This window comes from Halichoerus grypus, chromosome 10, assembly GCF_964656455.1.
Source record: "Halichoerus grypus chromosome 10, mHalGry1.hap1.1, whole genome shotgun sequence".
NCBI lineage: Eukaryota > Metazoa > Chordata > Mammalia > Carnivora > Phocidae > Halichoerus > Halichoerus grypus.
In genome coordinates, this window is record NC_135721.1 from 113,074,449 (window position 1) to 113,090,863 (window position 16,415).

The following is a 16,415-nucleotide window of genomic DNA, read 5'->3' on the forward strand; positions in this document are numbered from 1 at the left end:
GTATGTGGAAAACAGGCAAGATCCCCCCGGACGAATGTCCCATGTCACTTGCGCTGCTTAACGGGCCAGTGCCCCCGGGCAGCACCTGGAGTGGGGAGGTCATACCTCTTGCAGGTGAAGTAGAAACAGGACTGCAGGTGTTCCCCAAGCTCTCCACGTAAGTCAAGGCCAACCAAGAGTCCCTAGACTCCAGCACAGTCCCAGGCCGGGAGTGGGACGTGGGGGAGCTCAAGGACGGAATGTCAGGAGACTGATTAGTAACCACATATGGCTGTTTATTTTATACAGGGTTCTGTACAAAATATTTACATATATTCTTTACAGAATAGTAAACCACCTGAAGGTAAAAGGATAATGCTCTCTTCTCATTGGCAGGGAGAATCCCGATGTCAGCATGAACCCCCTCCTCAGGCTACAACAGAAGCCTGTGCCACTTGCTTTCTGGGATCCAAAGCCTGTGGCCCTGGGACCCTGATCCTATGCCCCTCCGTCCCTCTTGCCCATCACTTCCTTCAGTATTTACAGACAGGCCCCAGCGCTGCGGCGGGCAGCTGTGCATCTGTAAAGGCGGTGAGGGACAAGCTTGCCGGGGGAGAAGCCTGGGACTGGGTCCTGGAAGAATTTCCTCTGTCTTCATGCCTCCATCACTGTCTAGATTAATCCATCCCCATTATACTTACCCCAAGTGGGACTCCTGCTACAGAGAATGACCCATCACTTTAACCTTTTGTTTTTAAAGTGCTTAGTGTCACTTCACGTGACTCGGCGTAGACACCCCTCACTGCCCTGGGCCTGCCGGCTGCCTGGCGTACTAAGTGCCCCCCACTCTGCGGTCTCGGTATGCTAAGGGACAGGACTTCTGGCACGTTCACTTTAAGAAAACAACTGCCAAGAGAACAGTGCCCGAGAGACAGAAAAATGAAAGTACATGGCTGCTTCATACTCTACACTTCAATTCTTTAAAGCAGCAAAAGGCACTTTTTTTCAAGCCAGAGTTAATCTCAAACAAACTTGGTTTCGCTTACAGGAAAAGAAGTCCAGAAGGACTGAATGATCCGTCTTGTCCCCGAAGGCCTGGAGAGTCCTCCAGAAGCTTGGGGCGGGAGCTGGCTGTTCTCAGCTTCTCCCATACTCTTCAGGCTGGTGTGTCCCTTCTGGTTGCTGACAAGTCTCCAGTGACATTTCCAACCAGGAGGGAGAGACCAACAGCTGAGGAGATAAACTGAATCCCCCAAACGAAGCCAAGGTAGGAGTGAGCGGGTGCCTACTTGGGAGGAGAAGAGTGGTCTGAGAAGAGGAAGGCAGGAGAGCGGGCCCGTGGGCGCTCTGGAAGTGTGGGGCTGTAAACACACAGCAGCTCTCGCTCAAGTGAGACGTTCAACAATCGAGGAGAAAGGAAACTTCAGGGTCTTAGAAGCTCATCTTGCTGATGAGGACTGTTTTTCCCGTGAAGGAACTATCATTTTTAGAGTGAGGGTACTTTACATGTTGGGTATATGTAATTCTAAAAAGAGTAATAAAAGTGTCCTTTAAAAGCAACATCATGTGGCTTGTGGGAGAGAACAGGGAGGAAAAAGAAAGAAGGCAGGCAAAACCAGTTTACGTCTGGGCCCTACAACCTCACATTCCTTCCTGTTTGACTGGGAATGCCCAAGTGATTTCTAGGCTGAAAATAGGATTTACCTAGTAACCTAGTTCACATCTGTCTGATTTCTGACCAGCTAATGGAGCTGCTCTCGAGAGGGGCCAGTCTTGCGCCCGGCTAGCAGCCTCTGTCCCTCGCCTCGGTGCCAAGGTCTAACTCCCACGGCAGCAGCTCCTTCCTCCTCGGGCCAGCGGCAGCAGACGGAACGGGAGGCGCCGCGAGGAGGGCCCCTGGTGGCCCAGCTTACTTGCTATGGGGCAGCTAAGAAGGTCCCCGGTAACCAGGCTCGGAGGGTTCCCAGGGCCGCGGGCAGCTCAAGAAACCCCTGGCGCGAGAGGCAGCAGCGGGGAGCGCAGGGGGACGGCGGCGGGGAGGGAGAGGAGGCCCGCGGCCTGGCTCGGCCTCCGAGCGCAGCTCTCAGGTGCCAGTGGGCTCGGAAGTGAAGGCGAACCACGGGCAGGCAGGGCGGGGGCTGGCAGGAATAGAAAACCCTTGACAGAAACCCTTTTAATAAAGGAAATTCCACCCCCTCCCAATCCTTCCATGGAAGGGTGAGACCTCAACGTAATGGAGGAGGCAGCGCCCTCCCCGGCATTTAGGGGAACAGCTGCAGCTGGAACTTGGGGGCCCACTCCAGGGCACTTTTCACCACAGCCAGGGCGGCCGCTCCAAGTGCCACCGTCAGCCCCATCACCGCCAGCTTCACAAAGCGGTTGGTCCTTGGTTTGGTCAGGACGTCTTTCGTTCGCTCCTCAGGTCGCAGGAGTCCCCGGAACCGCTGCCGCAGCACCATGTCAGGTCTCTGCTGGGCTGATGCCAGCTCAAAGTCTTTGAAGGTAGAGGCGGCCGTCCTGCAGAGGGGGAGGAGACAGAAGAAGGAAATGCTATGAAAGAAGAGACAGAAAAACGGGATTATCACAGAGGTTGAGGGCAGAGCCATCCACTGCTTACAAGGCTCTTCTAGATAAAGACCCGTGAAGACCAAGGTAGGGATTCCGCTGGCCTGAGCTTAGATCTCTGGAAACATCCCCCAGCCCGGTGCCCGGCAGACACAATCTTCCACCACTTCTGCTCACCCACAGACACCCCCAGTTCAACCAGAGCCTCCACCTCACTCACTTCTCGGCCTGCTGTTGGGCAGATGCCTCCCGAGCAAGTTCAGATGGGGGAAACTGAACAAACAGGTCTCCGGCTCTGCTGATCAGGGTCTCATAGGGCAGGTCCTGAGGGATCTGGGACAACAGGTGGTGGACCGAGGCCATGTCACAGTCACAATCCAGGACTTCCTGCTCTCGATACAACACGATCTGTGGGGAGCAAGGCCTTGCATCAGACACCGGGACAAGCAGGGCCTTCGCCGCCCTTCATTCTCCTTAGAGATGAATTTAAATTGGTAACAGACAGCAGACTCTTGTATCCATCTAGGAAGGAATAACGTATGTATGCTTTTCCCAGGGGGCTAGCCCTTCCCACTACAGGCAGACTTCCACCCCAGGATGCGGAAGGCAGACCAACGAAATGAAGGAGGTTCTTTTAGGAGGAAGAAAAGGAAATGGCTCACAGGGAGACTCCTGGAGCTCCCACACAGAAAAAAATGGTTCAAAGCAGTAGAAAGAACAGTCTTGCTCCCCTTTCAAGAGCAGTGGAGGCACCTCCACGGAACAGGAACCCCATCAAGCCCTGCCAGCGTCCCCCCTGTCGTCATACCGCACCCCTTCCCTCCCCAGCCTGGAGCTGGCAGTCTGTACTAGTTCCGGGGGATGTCAAGAGGAACACGGACAATTCGTTATGCACATGAGCATTCTAAAGGTTCAGAAGAATCATGCAGGAAACAGATCTCTTTAACTTGGTTTAACCAAGCACTTCCCAATCCTATTTTTACACAGAGCCTTTTCTTTTCCTGTAACACTCCCATTCACATTGCACAGAGCGGCAACCGGGGGCACCAGTCTGGGAAATGCTCTTTCCCATCTTTCCATAATCACCAGGTCTCCCTTGAGGGAAAATGATCGAGCTGGAATGGGTGATGGGGAACCTAGCTGCTGGCTCGTGGTCTGTACCTACCACGGCTGCAAAGTAAATGGGCATCAGCGGGTGGCAGGCCAGGAAGAAGTCGTATAACCGCACGACGTGCCTGAAGTCAGACAGGACATGCCCAAACCAGGTGATGAGCCAGCTGAGGGCAAAGATGGTTCCCACCTCGGCACTAGGAGCAAGGAAATCCAGACGTTAGGTTCCCTGATGGGCTGTCCCTCTCCGCTCCATGGGACATCTTTGTCCTCGGTGCTTATAAGAAGGAAGAATGTGGGAAATACACTCTCTGGAAAATTCAGCCCCCTAGGAATTCAGCATCTTCTCACTGAATACAAAGTCCTTAAAACATACCCACCATGACACTAATACTACGATGGGGTCCTGGGTGCCCTATCTCGCCGCCTGCCGTCCTAACGGCTAACCAATGTCAGTAACAGGAAGAAATAGCTTTTTCACAGAACAATACCATGGTTTTCTTTCTGAAAAAGTCATACACACTTTTCGCAGACACAGGCACATATTCTCAGGCTTAAAGACACAACTGTATTAATTGTTCAGTTAACGTGAGACGATCGAAACATCTTAAGACATAGACATTAAAAAAAAAAGGGGGGGGTGAGGCGTTGGCCAAGGACTCATTTCCAATTACACAGAAGAGAAAAAAAATTATGTAAGATTTGCAAAGAAATATTTCTTCTCCTTGGAACCTGGAGAATAAAACAACCCTAGGATGGCCCTGTCCTTCTCGACTCGGGATCCTACAGTAGTATGTCCTTTTCTTGAAGCAATAACCTCGGCATACTCACCTCCCCAGCCCTCCCCACCAGATGTAACCTCCTCAAGGGCATGCGCTGTCCATCTCTCGTATCCCACAAGAGCACAGTACCCAAGAAAGTGCTCCCAGGCCGTACAGAACTGAATTATCCAGCTTGCTGGCAAACAGAAAGGACAACCTGGAAGAACTGAATGCCAATCAACATACGACGGTGGTGAGATTGAGCTGGACTTGTGAGGAAGAGACCAGGGCCAGGAGGAAGTCAAAGGGGTGTGGGTGCCGTGTGCAGGTGTGCACATAAACGGAGACGCATACACACCTCTGCATGAAGTCATGGAGCTCTGGATTCACCTGGTCAATGATGGGCATCAGATAGTTTAATATATGCTTGGTGTTGTCCATCGTCGGATCCATGAAATCCCTGGACGGAGACAATTCAATGAGCTCGGTCAGACCAAATGCTCAGATCAGGGCCGAGGGGGTAGAACAGGGTTCCCACCACTGGAAACAGACTAGCAGACGGGCCAAGGAGTGGTCCCCAGGGGGCTTGAGGCGCGATCCCACATCCTCTCGTATCCCTCTGCGCTTACCTGAGGTGGTGGGTCGACAACTTTTCTACCAGCGACGGCGTCAGCTTGTCGCCTACCACCAGCAGAAACGTGACCACGATGTCGTGGTAGCCCTGGTAGTAGTGCAGCTGAGGGTTGCGCTCCAAGATGAGGAGGATGATGTCGATCAGCTCTTCCTGGAGCCCCTCTCTCTGTTTCTCCGGCATGCCTGGGGAGGGAAGACGAGGGGAGATGCCCCTGAACACACTGAGGAGACTGCTAACAAGGAGGGGCAAAGACGGTCAGCAAAAGATTTGCCAAGTGTTTAATAAAAAGAATGAGTTATGAACAGTTTGGCAACACGTATTAAAATCCCCACACCACTGATACTACTCGGAGCAGCAGCCTTACGGCGGGGGGAGCCCGCCGACCCCTTCTCAGCCCAGTGGCCACAGCTGACACGGCCGGACCCCTCGCGCCTCTCCTGCGGTGGCCGGGACGTGCCCTGGGGTCACTGCCGGGGAGCACCTACATGCTCGGCAACCCACACCGAGGGGAATTTTATAAAAATAACTGAGTCATAAAACACAAAGGAACTACTCCAGGGTCAAGGAGGCTAATGAGGTAGGATGACTGAACGGGAACTGCTTGTGTTCGTGTTGCCTTTTCCTTTAAAGGATGTTACTGCCGTTGAAGGGTGAGACCTGAATAAAATCTCCACGCTAGTAGCACTAGTTTTCAGTGTGCTGCTGATTTACTGAGTGCCGTGTGATTATGTAAGAGCCTTGGTTTTAGGAACCACACCCTGAAATATTTAGGGGTAAAAGGACACCATGTCTGTATTGATTCTTAAATAATTCAGGAAAAAAAGTGTATGTGTGTGTGTAGGAGAGAGACAAAGCAATACTAAAGCAAATATAGTAAAACATTAACATATAATATAGGAAATCTGCGTAAAAGGCATCTGGGGAATTATTTGTCCTATTTTTGCAACTTTTTCTATAGGTATGAGAAATTATATAAAAATAAAAAATTTAAGAGTTGCATGTTCTCCTCTAAACCAAACGAAGTATCACAGGAATATATCTTGATCCAAGATATATCTGGAAACCCCTTCTCAAAAAGGCTTATTCTAAAAGACCCAATAAAAAGAAAATGAAGTAACTACTATGGTTAGGGAAAGTAATCAAAGTGGTGAGAGAACAAGACTAAACTCTGTTTGAATTTTCAGAGTAAGAGAGGTTAGCTGAGCTCAAAAGAACACGGATGTAAGCAGAATAATGAAACCACATGGAAAGTGCAGCCCACACAAAGAACCTCACAGACCGACATTCCATAAACGGCAGAGGCAGAAAGGGGTCAGAGGAAAAGCAGGTTACCTAGGGGGAAACAAGGGCACCTGCCTGCGTGTTCTCATCCAAACCGGCAGGACAGGGAAAGGGGACTGGGCCATGGGCAGACGTTTTTATCAAAAGCAAGGGGGGGCAGGCTACCGGCTACACAGGAATCATGAGCAGGGGAGCAAGCAAGATTTAAGAGGCAAAATCCAAGCCAGAGCATGGTTTTGGAAGAGTGAGGCAACGGGTTTAGAGGCTCTTGTCCTCTTTAGCAATTCTCCTTTCTTTGTGGACCTAAACAAAGGCGAGGCTGCCAAAGGAAGAGAAATGGATCATAAACACGAGGTTTGTTGCCCAGCTTCCTTCACTGTGAACATGGAGACAACAGTTGGTCATTCTTCTCATGCTTCCCGGAATGGGAAGCGATTTCTAAACAGACCCTTTAAAACATGCAGGGAATGGCCTCCTTCCCTTCCAGTCCAGGGACCCAAAGGAGGCACAGGTAAGATCCCTATTTATACATCTAATCAAATGAAGATATGAATACTTCTTCTTAGTGCCCCCTTGTAAACCTATCTGCTCTTTAAAGCCAGACGATGGCTCGAACGGTCCCTAGGAAGTCGCTTTGGTGGCCATGAAGCGGGGAAAGCCTCTAGGTTTTTCATTCAGCACCTCTAGGCCAAGAGAAATTACTCTGGGCTCAGGCTTTCGCAGTGGGGGTGTGAACGTGACTGAGCCAGGGAGAGAATGTCTCCGCAGACTGAGCGTACAAAGGGCCCCTGAGGAGGCAGGGGCCCCTTCGAGGTCACGCCGTGGGCCGGGCTGGAAGCAGCTGGGCCGGGAACTCCCAGGTGGCGGGACCCGGAGAGCTTCTCACCAGGCGGGAACCGCCGCAAAGACCGCCTGACGTCCAGCAGCACTTGCTGGTAGTCCTTGCTTCCCTGCCGTAGGTTCTTCCCTGTGGGAGGAAAAGGAACATGTTACTGCAGGAATGTCTGGGAAGCCAGATCGGGGGCAAAAACGTTCTGGTACGACATCAGAGGCCCGGAGGACATCCTTCAGGTTTTTCCTGAAGAGGACATGACACAAGACACAACGTTTGGAGAAGAATCCCCAGTTTAGTTCCAAACGTGCTGTTTCATTCGAGTCACTGTGACCGTAAGAGGAGGGACACGCAGTGTTCAGGGTGAGGCAGAAGGAGCAGCAGAGAAGTCAGGAAGCCAGGGACCTACTGGAAGCTGCTCCTGCATGTCACTGGGGGACTGCTCTGAATTTCAACGTGCACATCAGTAAAATGGGGTTATCTCCTTCCATACGTTACTACGCTGATCAAATAAGATCATGAATGTGGAAAGCACAGATCACTGGAAAACCCGGACATCTCTGCAGCCTCGGGAGCACTGAGCTGTTCAGGAAGGAGCATTAAGATAAACTCACACAAAGAAGAACCTAACCTCTCTTGACCCTGAAATTTAAAAACTAAGACACTGCAAATAGGAGCCTGTGTTCAGCTAAGTCCAACACAGTGTGAAAGTAAGGAGGCAGTCTCCAGCTGTTGTAAATGGAACAAGCACACATCTCCCTCAACCCCAGCCAAGGGCAATATAACAAGTGCGCATTTCCATCACAACCCCAATCTGAAGCTACCAGAGGAGCATGTGTAACACTTCCCTACACACAGACTTCATCTTGTAAAGATCTGGGACGTTTGGAATCTGACAGAAGAACATCATCTCAGGGTTTAGAGCGTGAATGTGGCGACGTCTTTTCCTTCCAACCGAAAGCTGACTGCTCCAAGGCAGCCGGTTTCAAAGATAGTAACTAGCGGCAACTTACCACCTACTCGGCTGCACCTCGGCGCCGTGGGCTTCTTAGCAGCAGAGGCCGCGTGACCTGCCTCTAGCACCTGGCACACGACAGGAGCACAACTGATACCTGCCACACGAGTGAAAGGATCTCGAGCACCTGGACTTTGGCCGTACATAGCAGAAGAGCAATCGATGTTTGTTGAGTGAATGAATGACCAAGTGGATTCATTGTTCTGCAGTACTTTTTTGTATTTTGTACTATATTCCAAGGAACTACTTTTACTTCATGGGGCTTGCAAATTAGTAAAGTAACAGCTTTTCTTTTCAAGATTTATGTATTTATTTTAGAGAGAAAGAGAACACGCAAGTGAACGCATGTGGAGGAGGGGCAGAGAGTGAGGGAGAAAGAATCTCAAGCAGACTCTCCACTGAGTGCAGAGCCCCACGCGGGGCTCAATCCCACGACCGCGAGATCAAGAACCGAGCTGAAATCAAGAGTCGAACGCCCAACCGACCGAGCCACCCAGGTGCCACAGTAACAGCTTTTCATACTGTTACAGAACTTTAGAATTCAAAACGATCTTAGTATTTCCCAATAAAAAAGTTTTGTTTTGTTTTGCTTAAGGACCAGAGAGGTATTCTCTCTCCCCATGGCCTAGTGTTTCTCAAAATGAGTTCATCTGCACCAAATTGAGTTCATTTGCCTGTTAAAATACAGATTCCTATAACCCACCTCTAAGTGAATATAGAAACTAGAAAATAAACTCCCCTACCTAGTCAATAAAAGCTACCTATCAATCTAATAAAAGCTCATTTCATTTTTTGAAGAAAATTCTACTTATCAGTTTCAGAGGGCACCCAAACATGTCCTAAAATGCTTTAGATTTGTTCATCTACTATTGGCTTAAAATGAGCATAAAAATCAAAGATCCTGGAATTCTTTTTCTTTTTTAAGATTTTATTTATTCATTTGAGAGAGAGTGAGAGAGAGCAAGAGAGCATAAGCAGGGGAAGTGGCAGAGGGAGAGGGAGAGGCAGACTCCCCACTGAGCAGGGAGCCCGATGCGGGGCTTGATCTTAGGACCCCGAGACCACGATTTGAGCCGAAAGCAGACGCCCAACCAAGTGAGCCACCCAGGTGCCACCTGGAATTCTTCTATCCTTGCGTCCTAGACAAATTTCCCTCACAACCACACCCCACCATTACCTGACATAGGAGGTGGGTCACTGGTGTTGACATTGAGGAGCTTGGGCCACACTTTCTGCCTGATCTCATCAGTCAGGAGCCCTCCTTCACTGATAGCCATACGTCTAAGGGCAGCCACATCGGTGGGGTCACTGTTCAGAGCCTGGTGTATCTCTGCCACTTTCTTTTTCCTTTTGGCGTTAAAGTCTGCAAAACAAAGGGGGAAAAGGCATCAGGCACATATTCAGCATGTGCTCATTTTCTGTGCAGGGCTCAATCTCCTTATTTGGTTTGAGGTACAAGTAGGTATTTTTAAAGTTGACCTACAGATATGTCATTAGTGCATCATGTGCAAAACACTAAGGAGATATACCATATAAGTAACAAGCAAGGGATTACAATTATAATAAACACTCAGTGAATTCAGGCATATCTAACACTATTAAAGTTTTGGAATAGAACAGAATGCTTGTTCTTTCTTAATAACTAACTTCACAGAACATACATATGTCTTTATATAATAATTTTTTCCTGTTGTTTATATACATGTCACCAAAATTTAATACTTTTAAAAATAAAACCACATGAGAAAAAATTCTCCAGTTACATGCTAAGACAGCTGGTAACATATCAAAATTACAGAGATATTTTTTCTTTCTTTTTTTTTTAAAAGTAGGCTCCATGCCCAATGTGGGGCCTGAACTCATGACCTAGAGATCAAGAGTTGCATGCTCTATCAACTGAGCCAGCAAGGCACCCCTACATAGAGATATTTTCAAAAGTAGAACATCAAAGGGTGTACTTGGGTCTCCAGTGTGGCTGGTGGTAAGAGAGGCATGATCGTGCACACAGAGCAACTGTTTCTTGACCACCATGTTAGTTGTGTGTGAGCAGAAAGTAATGTTTTAAGCATCTTACATCCTTATGTGATAGTTTGTGATTTATACACTGGCATTTTACTGTGTTTAAATTCCTTTTTAGAAAATTGGCTGACAGTCTGTGGTTGATGTGTATCCTACTGTAATTTTTCTATCGAAAATAATGCGGTAATATGCTTTCACAGTTCAATGCAGAATATCTAATTTTAGGAACAGCAAACACAATAAAAGTTAAACAAGACAATACCAAAGAGATGTTACAAAACAGTGTAGTATAATTGCTCCCCCAAAAATGGATGTGCAGACACCAAGAGCTCAAAGAGGCCGTGGTAGGTCAGGCTAACTTGAGAAGGCCTTACTGAAGAGTGCAATTTCTAAAGGAAGAGGGGATTTCAAGAGGCAAGGGGTGGGGCAGAGAGCAAAAGAAAGGCTTGGATCCAAGAAACACAAGGCCCTTTCATCTAACAGTAAACAGACTCATTTAAGAAATAGTTATGTAGCATATACAAGGCGCAAGACCCTACAGGTAAGTGGAAGGTAACACTGGAAGGAAGGGTAAGCTTTAGAAGGGTCCCTAAGCAGCCTTCCTCAATAACACCCTATTTTGAGACAACAGTCTACAAATTGTTTCCATGACAAAGATGCACATTATTAACACCACGGAAGTTGGTCCTAATGATCCTGGTTACCTGTGACAACTGTGACATACAAACCATACCAACAGAGGCATCACTGGCTTGGAGTCACATGCACCTGGAGGTGCAGACAGGAATACCACACAGGTGACTCTTCACCCAGGTAAACCTGTTCTCCTGGTTAGACTGTTATTTTCCCTGGTAACCTAGTAGGGTGACCATCTGTTCCAGTTTGTCTGAGAGATTCCTGGTTTACGTCTATAGTCCCGGCATAATTACTCATAGTGAAGCCCTCCTGCTAACTGCGCTCTCAGAAATGTCCCAGCTTGGATGCTAAATTAAATGGTAACTCTACCTAGAGATCATGAAAAATCAGGTCTCAATTCCCTCTGCTAGCATAGCATCTAACTAGTCTAACGTTTGTTTATAATGTGCTTAAAGTTCTTAAAGATTGATTGATTGATTGATTCAGAGCATGTGCATGGGCGGGGGGGAGAAAGAGAATCTCAAGCAGACTCCCCACTGAGCGTGGAGCCCAACCTGAGCCAAAATCAAGAGTCCACTGCTTAACTGAATGAGCCACCCAGGCGCTCCAAGATGCTTCAAGCTCTTGGCTTGAGTGTGTCCTTCCTTCCTTCCTTCCACCCACCCGCTCATTAGTCTATCCATTCATTTATCAATCCATCATTGAATGAGCTGCTACTCGTAATAAGTACTACACTGGGGACAGAAAGATGAATATGACACCTCAGCCTTTGAGAGAGTCACATTAGCGAGGGACACATTATTATATAACAGAATCTTGAAAAATTATGAAAATCCAGAGGAAAGAATGACTACTTCTGGGGCAATCAAGAAAGGCTTCAATGAAAATATATTCTGCCACCTTTTTTTTTTTTTTTTTTAAAGATTTTATTTATTTATTTGAGAGAGAGAGAATGAGAGAGAGCAAGCACATGAGAGGGGGGAGGGTCAGAGGGAGAAGCAGACTCCCTGCTGAGCAGGGAGCCCGATGCGGGACTCGATCCAGGGACTCCAGGATCATGACCTGAGCCGAAGGCAGTCGCTCAACCAACTGAGCCACCCAGGCGCCCCACTGCCACCTTTTTTTAGTTAAAAAAAGTTTTTTTAAGATTTTATTTATTTGAGAGAGAGAGAGGCAGAGGGGGAGGGAGAGGGAGAAGCAGGCTCCCTGCTGAGCAGGGAGTCTGACGCGGGGCTCCATCCCAGGACCCTGGGATCATGACCTGATCTGAAGGCAGACGCTTAACCGACTGCACTACCCAGGCGCCCCTATTCTGCCCCTATTCTTCTTAAAGCAAACTTTGCACATGGAAGACTGTGTTGAAGGAAGCATTCCAGACAGAGGAAAGAGTGTGTGGAAAGCCTTGTCACATGAAAGAAATAACGCGTCCAGAAAACAAAAATTCTGTGAGGCTGAAGTGTTAGGGAAAGAGAGAAAACAGAACCTGGATGGATGCAGGAACTGCGGGCAATAAGAATTTTGGTTTTATCCTGCACTCAAGAAGAAGACAAAGTGGGGCGCCTGGCTGGCTCAGTCAGTGGAACCTGTGATTCCTGACCTCGGGGTTGTGGATTCGAGCCCCACACTGGGTGTAGAGATGACTTAAAAATAAAATATTAAAAAAAAAGAAAAAGAGGAAGTCAAGGAAGGAATTTTAAACTCGATCAGGGGCTCCTGGGTGGCTCAGTCAGTTAAGCATCTGCCTTTGGCTCAGGTCATGATCCTGGAGTCCTGGGACCGACCCCCATGTTGGGCTCCCTGCTCAACGGGGAGTCTGCTTATCCCTCTCCCTCTGCCCCTCACCCCACTCATGCGCATGCTCTCCCACTTTCTCTCTCTCAAATAAATAAAATTTAAAAAAATAAACTTTGGATCAAAGACCCATCCTTTGGAAGAGAAGGCTGTATGTGTTCAGAGAGGGACTGCAGACATGTAGAAGAAAACACTTTTTATATAACAACATAGGCTGAGACAAAATATGGCAGGAATTGGATTAATTTCCAGCAAAGAAAGAAAAAGCAAAATATTTTTTTTTTTTTTTTTTTAAAGATTTTATTTATTTATTTATTTGACAGAGAGAGAGACAGCGAGAAAGGGAACACAAGCAGGGGGAGTGGGAGAGGGAGAAGCAGGCTTCCCGCTGAGCAGGGCGCCTGATGCGGGGCTCGATCCCAGGACTCTGGGATCATGACCTGAGCCGAAGGCAGACGCTTAACGACTGAGCCACCCAGGCGCCCCCAAAATATTTTATTTATATATTTTTTTATTTTTAAATTTTGGGGTGTCTAGGTGGCTTAGTTGGTTAAGCGTCTGCCTTCGGCTCAGGTCATGATCCCAGGGTCCTGGGATCGAGCCCCGCATCAGGCTCTCTGCTCAGTGCGGAGCCTGCTTCTCCCTCTCCCTCTGCTGCTCCCCCTGCTTGTGCTCTCTGTCAAATAAATAAATAAAATTTTAAAAAATAAATAAATAAATAAATTCAGAGTGTCCTTGTACTTTCTACACATCAAAAATTAAGAACACTTAGAATGATAATACTGAATATTGCTTGAGGTAAGCTGACATTTAGAAATCTTATTAACCTACTTGCTAAGAGTGTGGAAATATTTCCTCAAATTGTTTAGACATATATCCACCCCACCCCTCTTCCCAAGTAAGCTATTCGGCAATCTGGGGGAAAGGAAAACTGTTGCTAGTATCTTGCGGGAAATAACACTGTTTGCAATCAGCTGGATTTCCATTATGCTTTGGCAGATAATCTGCCAGAATTTTAACTAATTCTGAACTCAAACCACAGCTCCCATACTTATTTCTCCTAACACTATGCTCCTATTCTATTTTTAATCCTGCATTTCAAAATTTACTACTATCTTCTCATTTTTGGCACTTTGTGGGAACTCAACAAATATGTGCAGAATAAGAGAAATAACTTAGCTTAGCCACTGTTCCTGGAAAAAGTGGCCTATAGTAAATGACATTATTTTCCCCCACACTACTGTTAGGGACAGGCTCACTGCAAAACTCTAAATAGATGTGTAGACTCTGTGGCCTCTTTCTAAAGCTACTGGTACTTCCCAAAGCAGGATACTGCTCAAATGTGGACTTTAGCTGCTGTCTGTTTAGGCTCCGCTATCAACCCCACGATCTGGTGACTGAATGGTAGTGGCAGATGAGGAAGGCACGCCTATGTGTGCCATTCCCCGCTTCAACAAAAATTTATTGCCCCTAATATATAGGCTCTCATTGTGATGTAAAAAAGGAGAAAACAGAAAACTCCAGTGCACCAGAGATGTACAAATTATAGAGTGATAAGGACAACAGTAGGCCTATACAACAAGGAAGAAAAGGTTAGCAGAGTCTCAGCTGAACAACTAGTTTCATCTCAGAAAGAGAAAAATCATAGACCTATTCTTGGGATGCTCAGGAAAACAGTAAAATTAACGTCCACTCAGCCTAAATCAAAACAATGGAAGACCCAGCCAGAGGGGAGACAGATTCCCCCAAACAGACACTTCCTGTCCCATTCCTTGAACTTCTAATGCTGACACTGGAAATTAACTTAAAATTTTATGTTTAAACTTCATACCTGTACCAGATAAAGACAGTGGGAGAGGAAAACCTTACCTTACTCAAGTAAGGTTCCTACTAAAAACAAAATAAAACAAAGTAACCTCTGTTTCTGGAAGTCCGAATTGGTTTCAACAAACAGTATCCAAATTAGCAGAGATCCATTAACTACCTGAAACATGAAGACAAGCATGTATTAAGAAAAACTGCTTGGGGCGCCTGGGTGGCTCAGTCAGTTAAGCATCCGACTCTTGATATCAGTTCAGGTCTTGATCTCAGGGTGGTGAGTTCGAGGCCCCTGTTGGGCTCCGTGGAGCCTACTTAAAACAAAACAAAAAAACTGCTTTACCCCAACAATAAAGAAAAATATTCTAGAGAGTAAACCAATCTGATCATAAAGTCTACAAAGGAGGGATTCCAGTATTAATAACTTTGCCAACAATTCTCCAATATGATTAAAAGCAGAACAAAAACTCTCATCTCTAAATTCCTTCCAGAGAAGCAAGGAAACTGGGTTGAAGTCTCACAACCTAGGCACAGCCACACTACAACAGGTCACAAAACCATACTGCTTGGGGCACTATGCCGTGAGGACAGATGTCATACAAAAACACTAGCAAAGGGTTACAAGGCCAAAGGGCCCAAAGAAGTAATATGAGGAGTGAATAGGAGGAAAGGAAGATAACAGAAAATCAGCCCAGAGAAACAAGATGTGGACACCAGGTGCTTCACCAAAAATGTGGGTTGCATATGTGGCTGGCTCTATTATGGGCAGCACCCCTCAGGGGACGGAAAAATGGGAAAGCTACCTTAATCTGAGGGGGAAAGGATTATTTTCCTTGGTACAGAGTAAACATTAATAATTCTAAGTGCCATGTTTTAATTGTATGTAAAACATTCAAAAACACTGCACAACGAAACGATGATTTCATAGAAATTATTGCTTAGTATGAAACTATAAAAATTTGGGAGAATCGCTTTCTACTACACAGTTAAGTAACGTTAAATTAGGTGGCACAGGATCGAGACAAAAAGTAGATTAGTGGTTGCCAGGAGCTGCGGAGACTGGAGAATGGGGAGTGATGGGGGGTTTCCTTTTGGAATTAGAAATGTTCTGGAATCAGACAGTGGCTATGATTGCACAACACTGTAAATGTGCTAAGAACCAGTGAACTGTACATTTTAAAAGGCTGGATTTTTATGGCAATTAAAAGAAATAAGTGGAGCACGTACACCGCGTAAATTAAGCCGGCGAGAGATGAAGTTTGGGAAACGGGCCTTACAACTAGGGAGGAGGCACCAGGAGTGTGCGGACGTGGCCAGACAGCCTCGGGCCGGGGGTGGAGGCTCGGCCTCAGTTCTCCGGGAGACCCAGTTCTCCCCAGACGTGACGAAGCCGGACCAGATCCCCCGCCAGCCCTTCGCACGGAGGACGCGAGTCGGCCAGCAGGGTTCCTCTGGTCTCGGCATTCGCTGACTCCCCAACTCCAGGATCGCTTCCCTTTCAGACGTGACCGGGCCCACCACCTTTTTCCTCTCCCGCCGTCCCGACCTCAGCCCGCGGCGCTGGGCACACCCCGCGCGGTCCCTCGGGGGCCCCCCAGCCCGCGGCCCCCCCACCCCCCGGACGCCGCCTGCGCCCGGGGCCGCTCCTCCGACAGCTGTCCTCTGCCTACCCCCCGCAGAGCCGCCCCTGCCCCTCGGGCCGTCCCCGAAGGTCGTTCCTCGGCGCCCCGCCGGCTTCCGTACCTGTCTTCTCCGCGCCACCGTCCCAGCGGCTGGAGGTGGGGCCGTCACCCTGCGCACTCCGGAGGGCCATGTCCCGGGGGCCCGGGCCCGGGCCCGAGCCCCGGCTGGTGGCACAGCTGAGAGAAGACGCGGCTATGGCCGCGGGACCCACAGCCGGCTCCGCCGGACAGGGTAGAATCGGTCGGCCCGCGGCGCGCAGGCGCGCAGGCGTCCCGCGCGGGCCCCCGCCCC

The 16,415-nt window shown here is 48.2% G+C and overlaps 1 protein-coding gene across 3 annotated transcripts; it reads right to left on the reverse strand.

Annotated features, from left to right (window-relative positions):
- Positions 1-254: 254 nt before the first annotated feature.
- Positions 255-16,415, reverse strand: TBC1D20 (TBC1 domain family member 20). Of its 3 annotated transcripts, none has more exons than XM_036121795.2 (9): positions 16,185-16,415; positions 14,608-14,752; positions 9,355-9,540; positions 7,217-7,297; positions 5,045-5,231; positions 4,774-4,875; positions 3,710-3,851; positions 2,765-2,952; positions 255-2,496 (listed from the first exon to the last, which is right to left on the reverse strand). In XM_036121795.2, exons 3-9 carry the CDS (start codon positions 9,452-9,454, stop codon positions 2,241-2,243), a joined length of 1,056 nt encoding a protein of 351 aa, XP_035977688.1. In that variant the 5' UTR covers positions 9,455-9,540; positions 14,608-14,752; positions 16,185-16,415; the 3' UTR covers positions 255-2,240. The 3 variants fall into 3 exon arrangements, with proteins under 3 accessions (XP_035977688.1, XP_035977689.1, XP_035977687.1); XM_036121796.2 differs by having other exon boundaries at positions 14,608-14,755; XM_036121794.2 differs by lacking the exon at positions 14,608-14,752.

Bases quoted from the DNA above. Each gene is read 5' to 3' on its own strand.
- TBC1D20 (XM_036121794.2), bottom strand. From the start codon at position 16,254: ATGGCCCTCCGGAGTGCGCAGGGTGACGGCCCCACCTCCAGCCGCTGG. The intron at 5,232-7,216 runs GTGAGAAGCTCT...TTCCCTCCCCAG, and splicing joins TTTGCGGCGGTTCCCGCCTG to GCATGCCGGAGAAACAGAGA. The intron at 2,497-2,764 runs GTGAGTGAGGTG...CCCCCTCTGCAG, and splicing joins GCCCAACAGCAGGCCGAGAA to GACGGCCGCCTCTACCTTCA.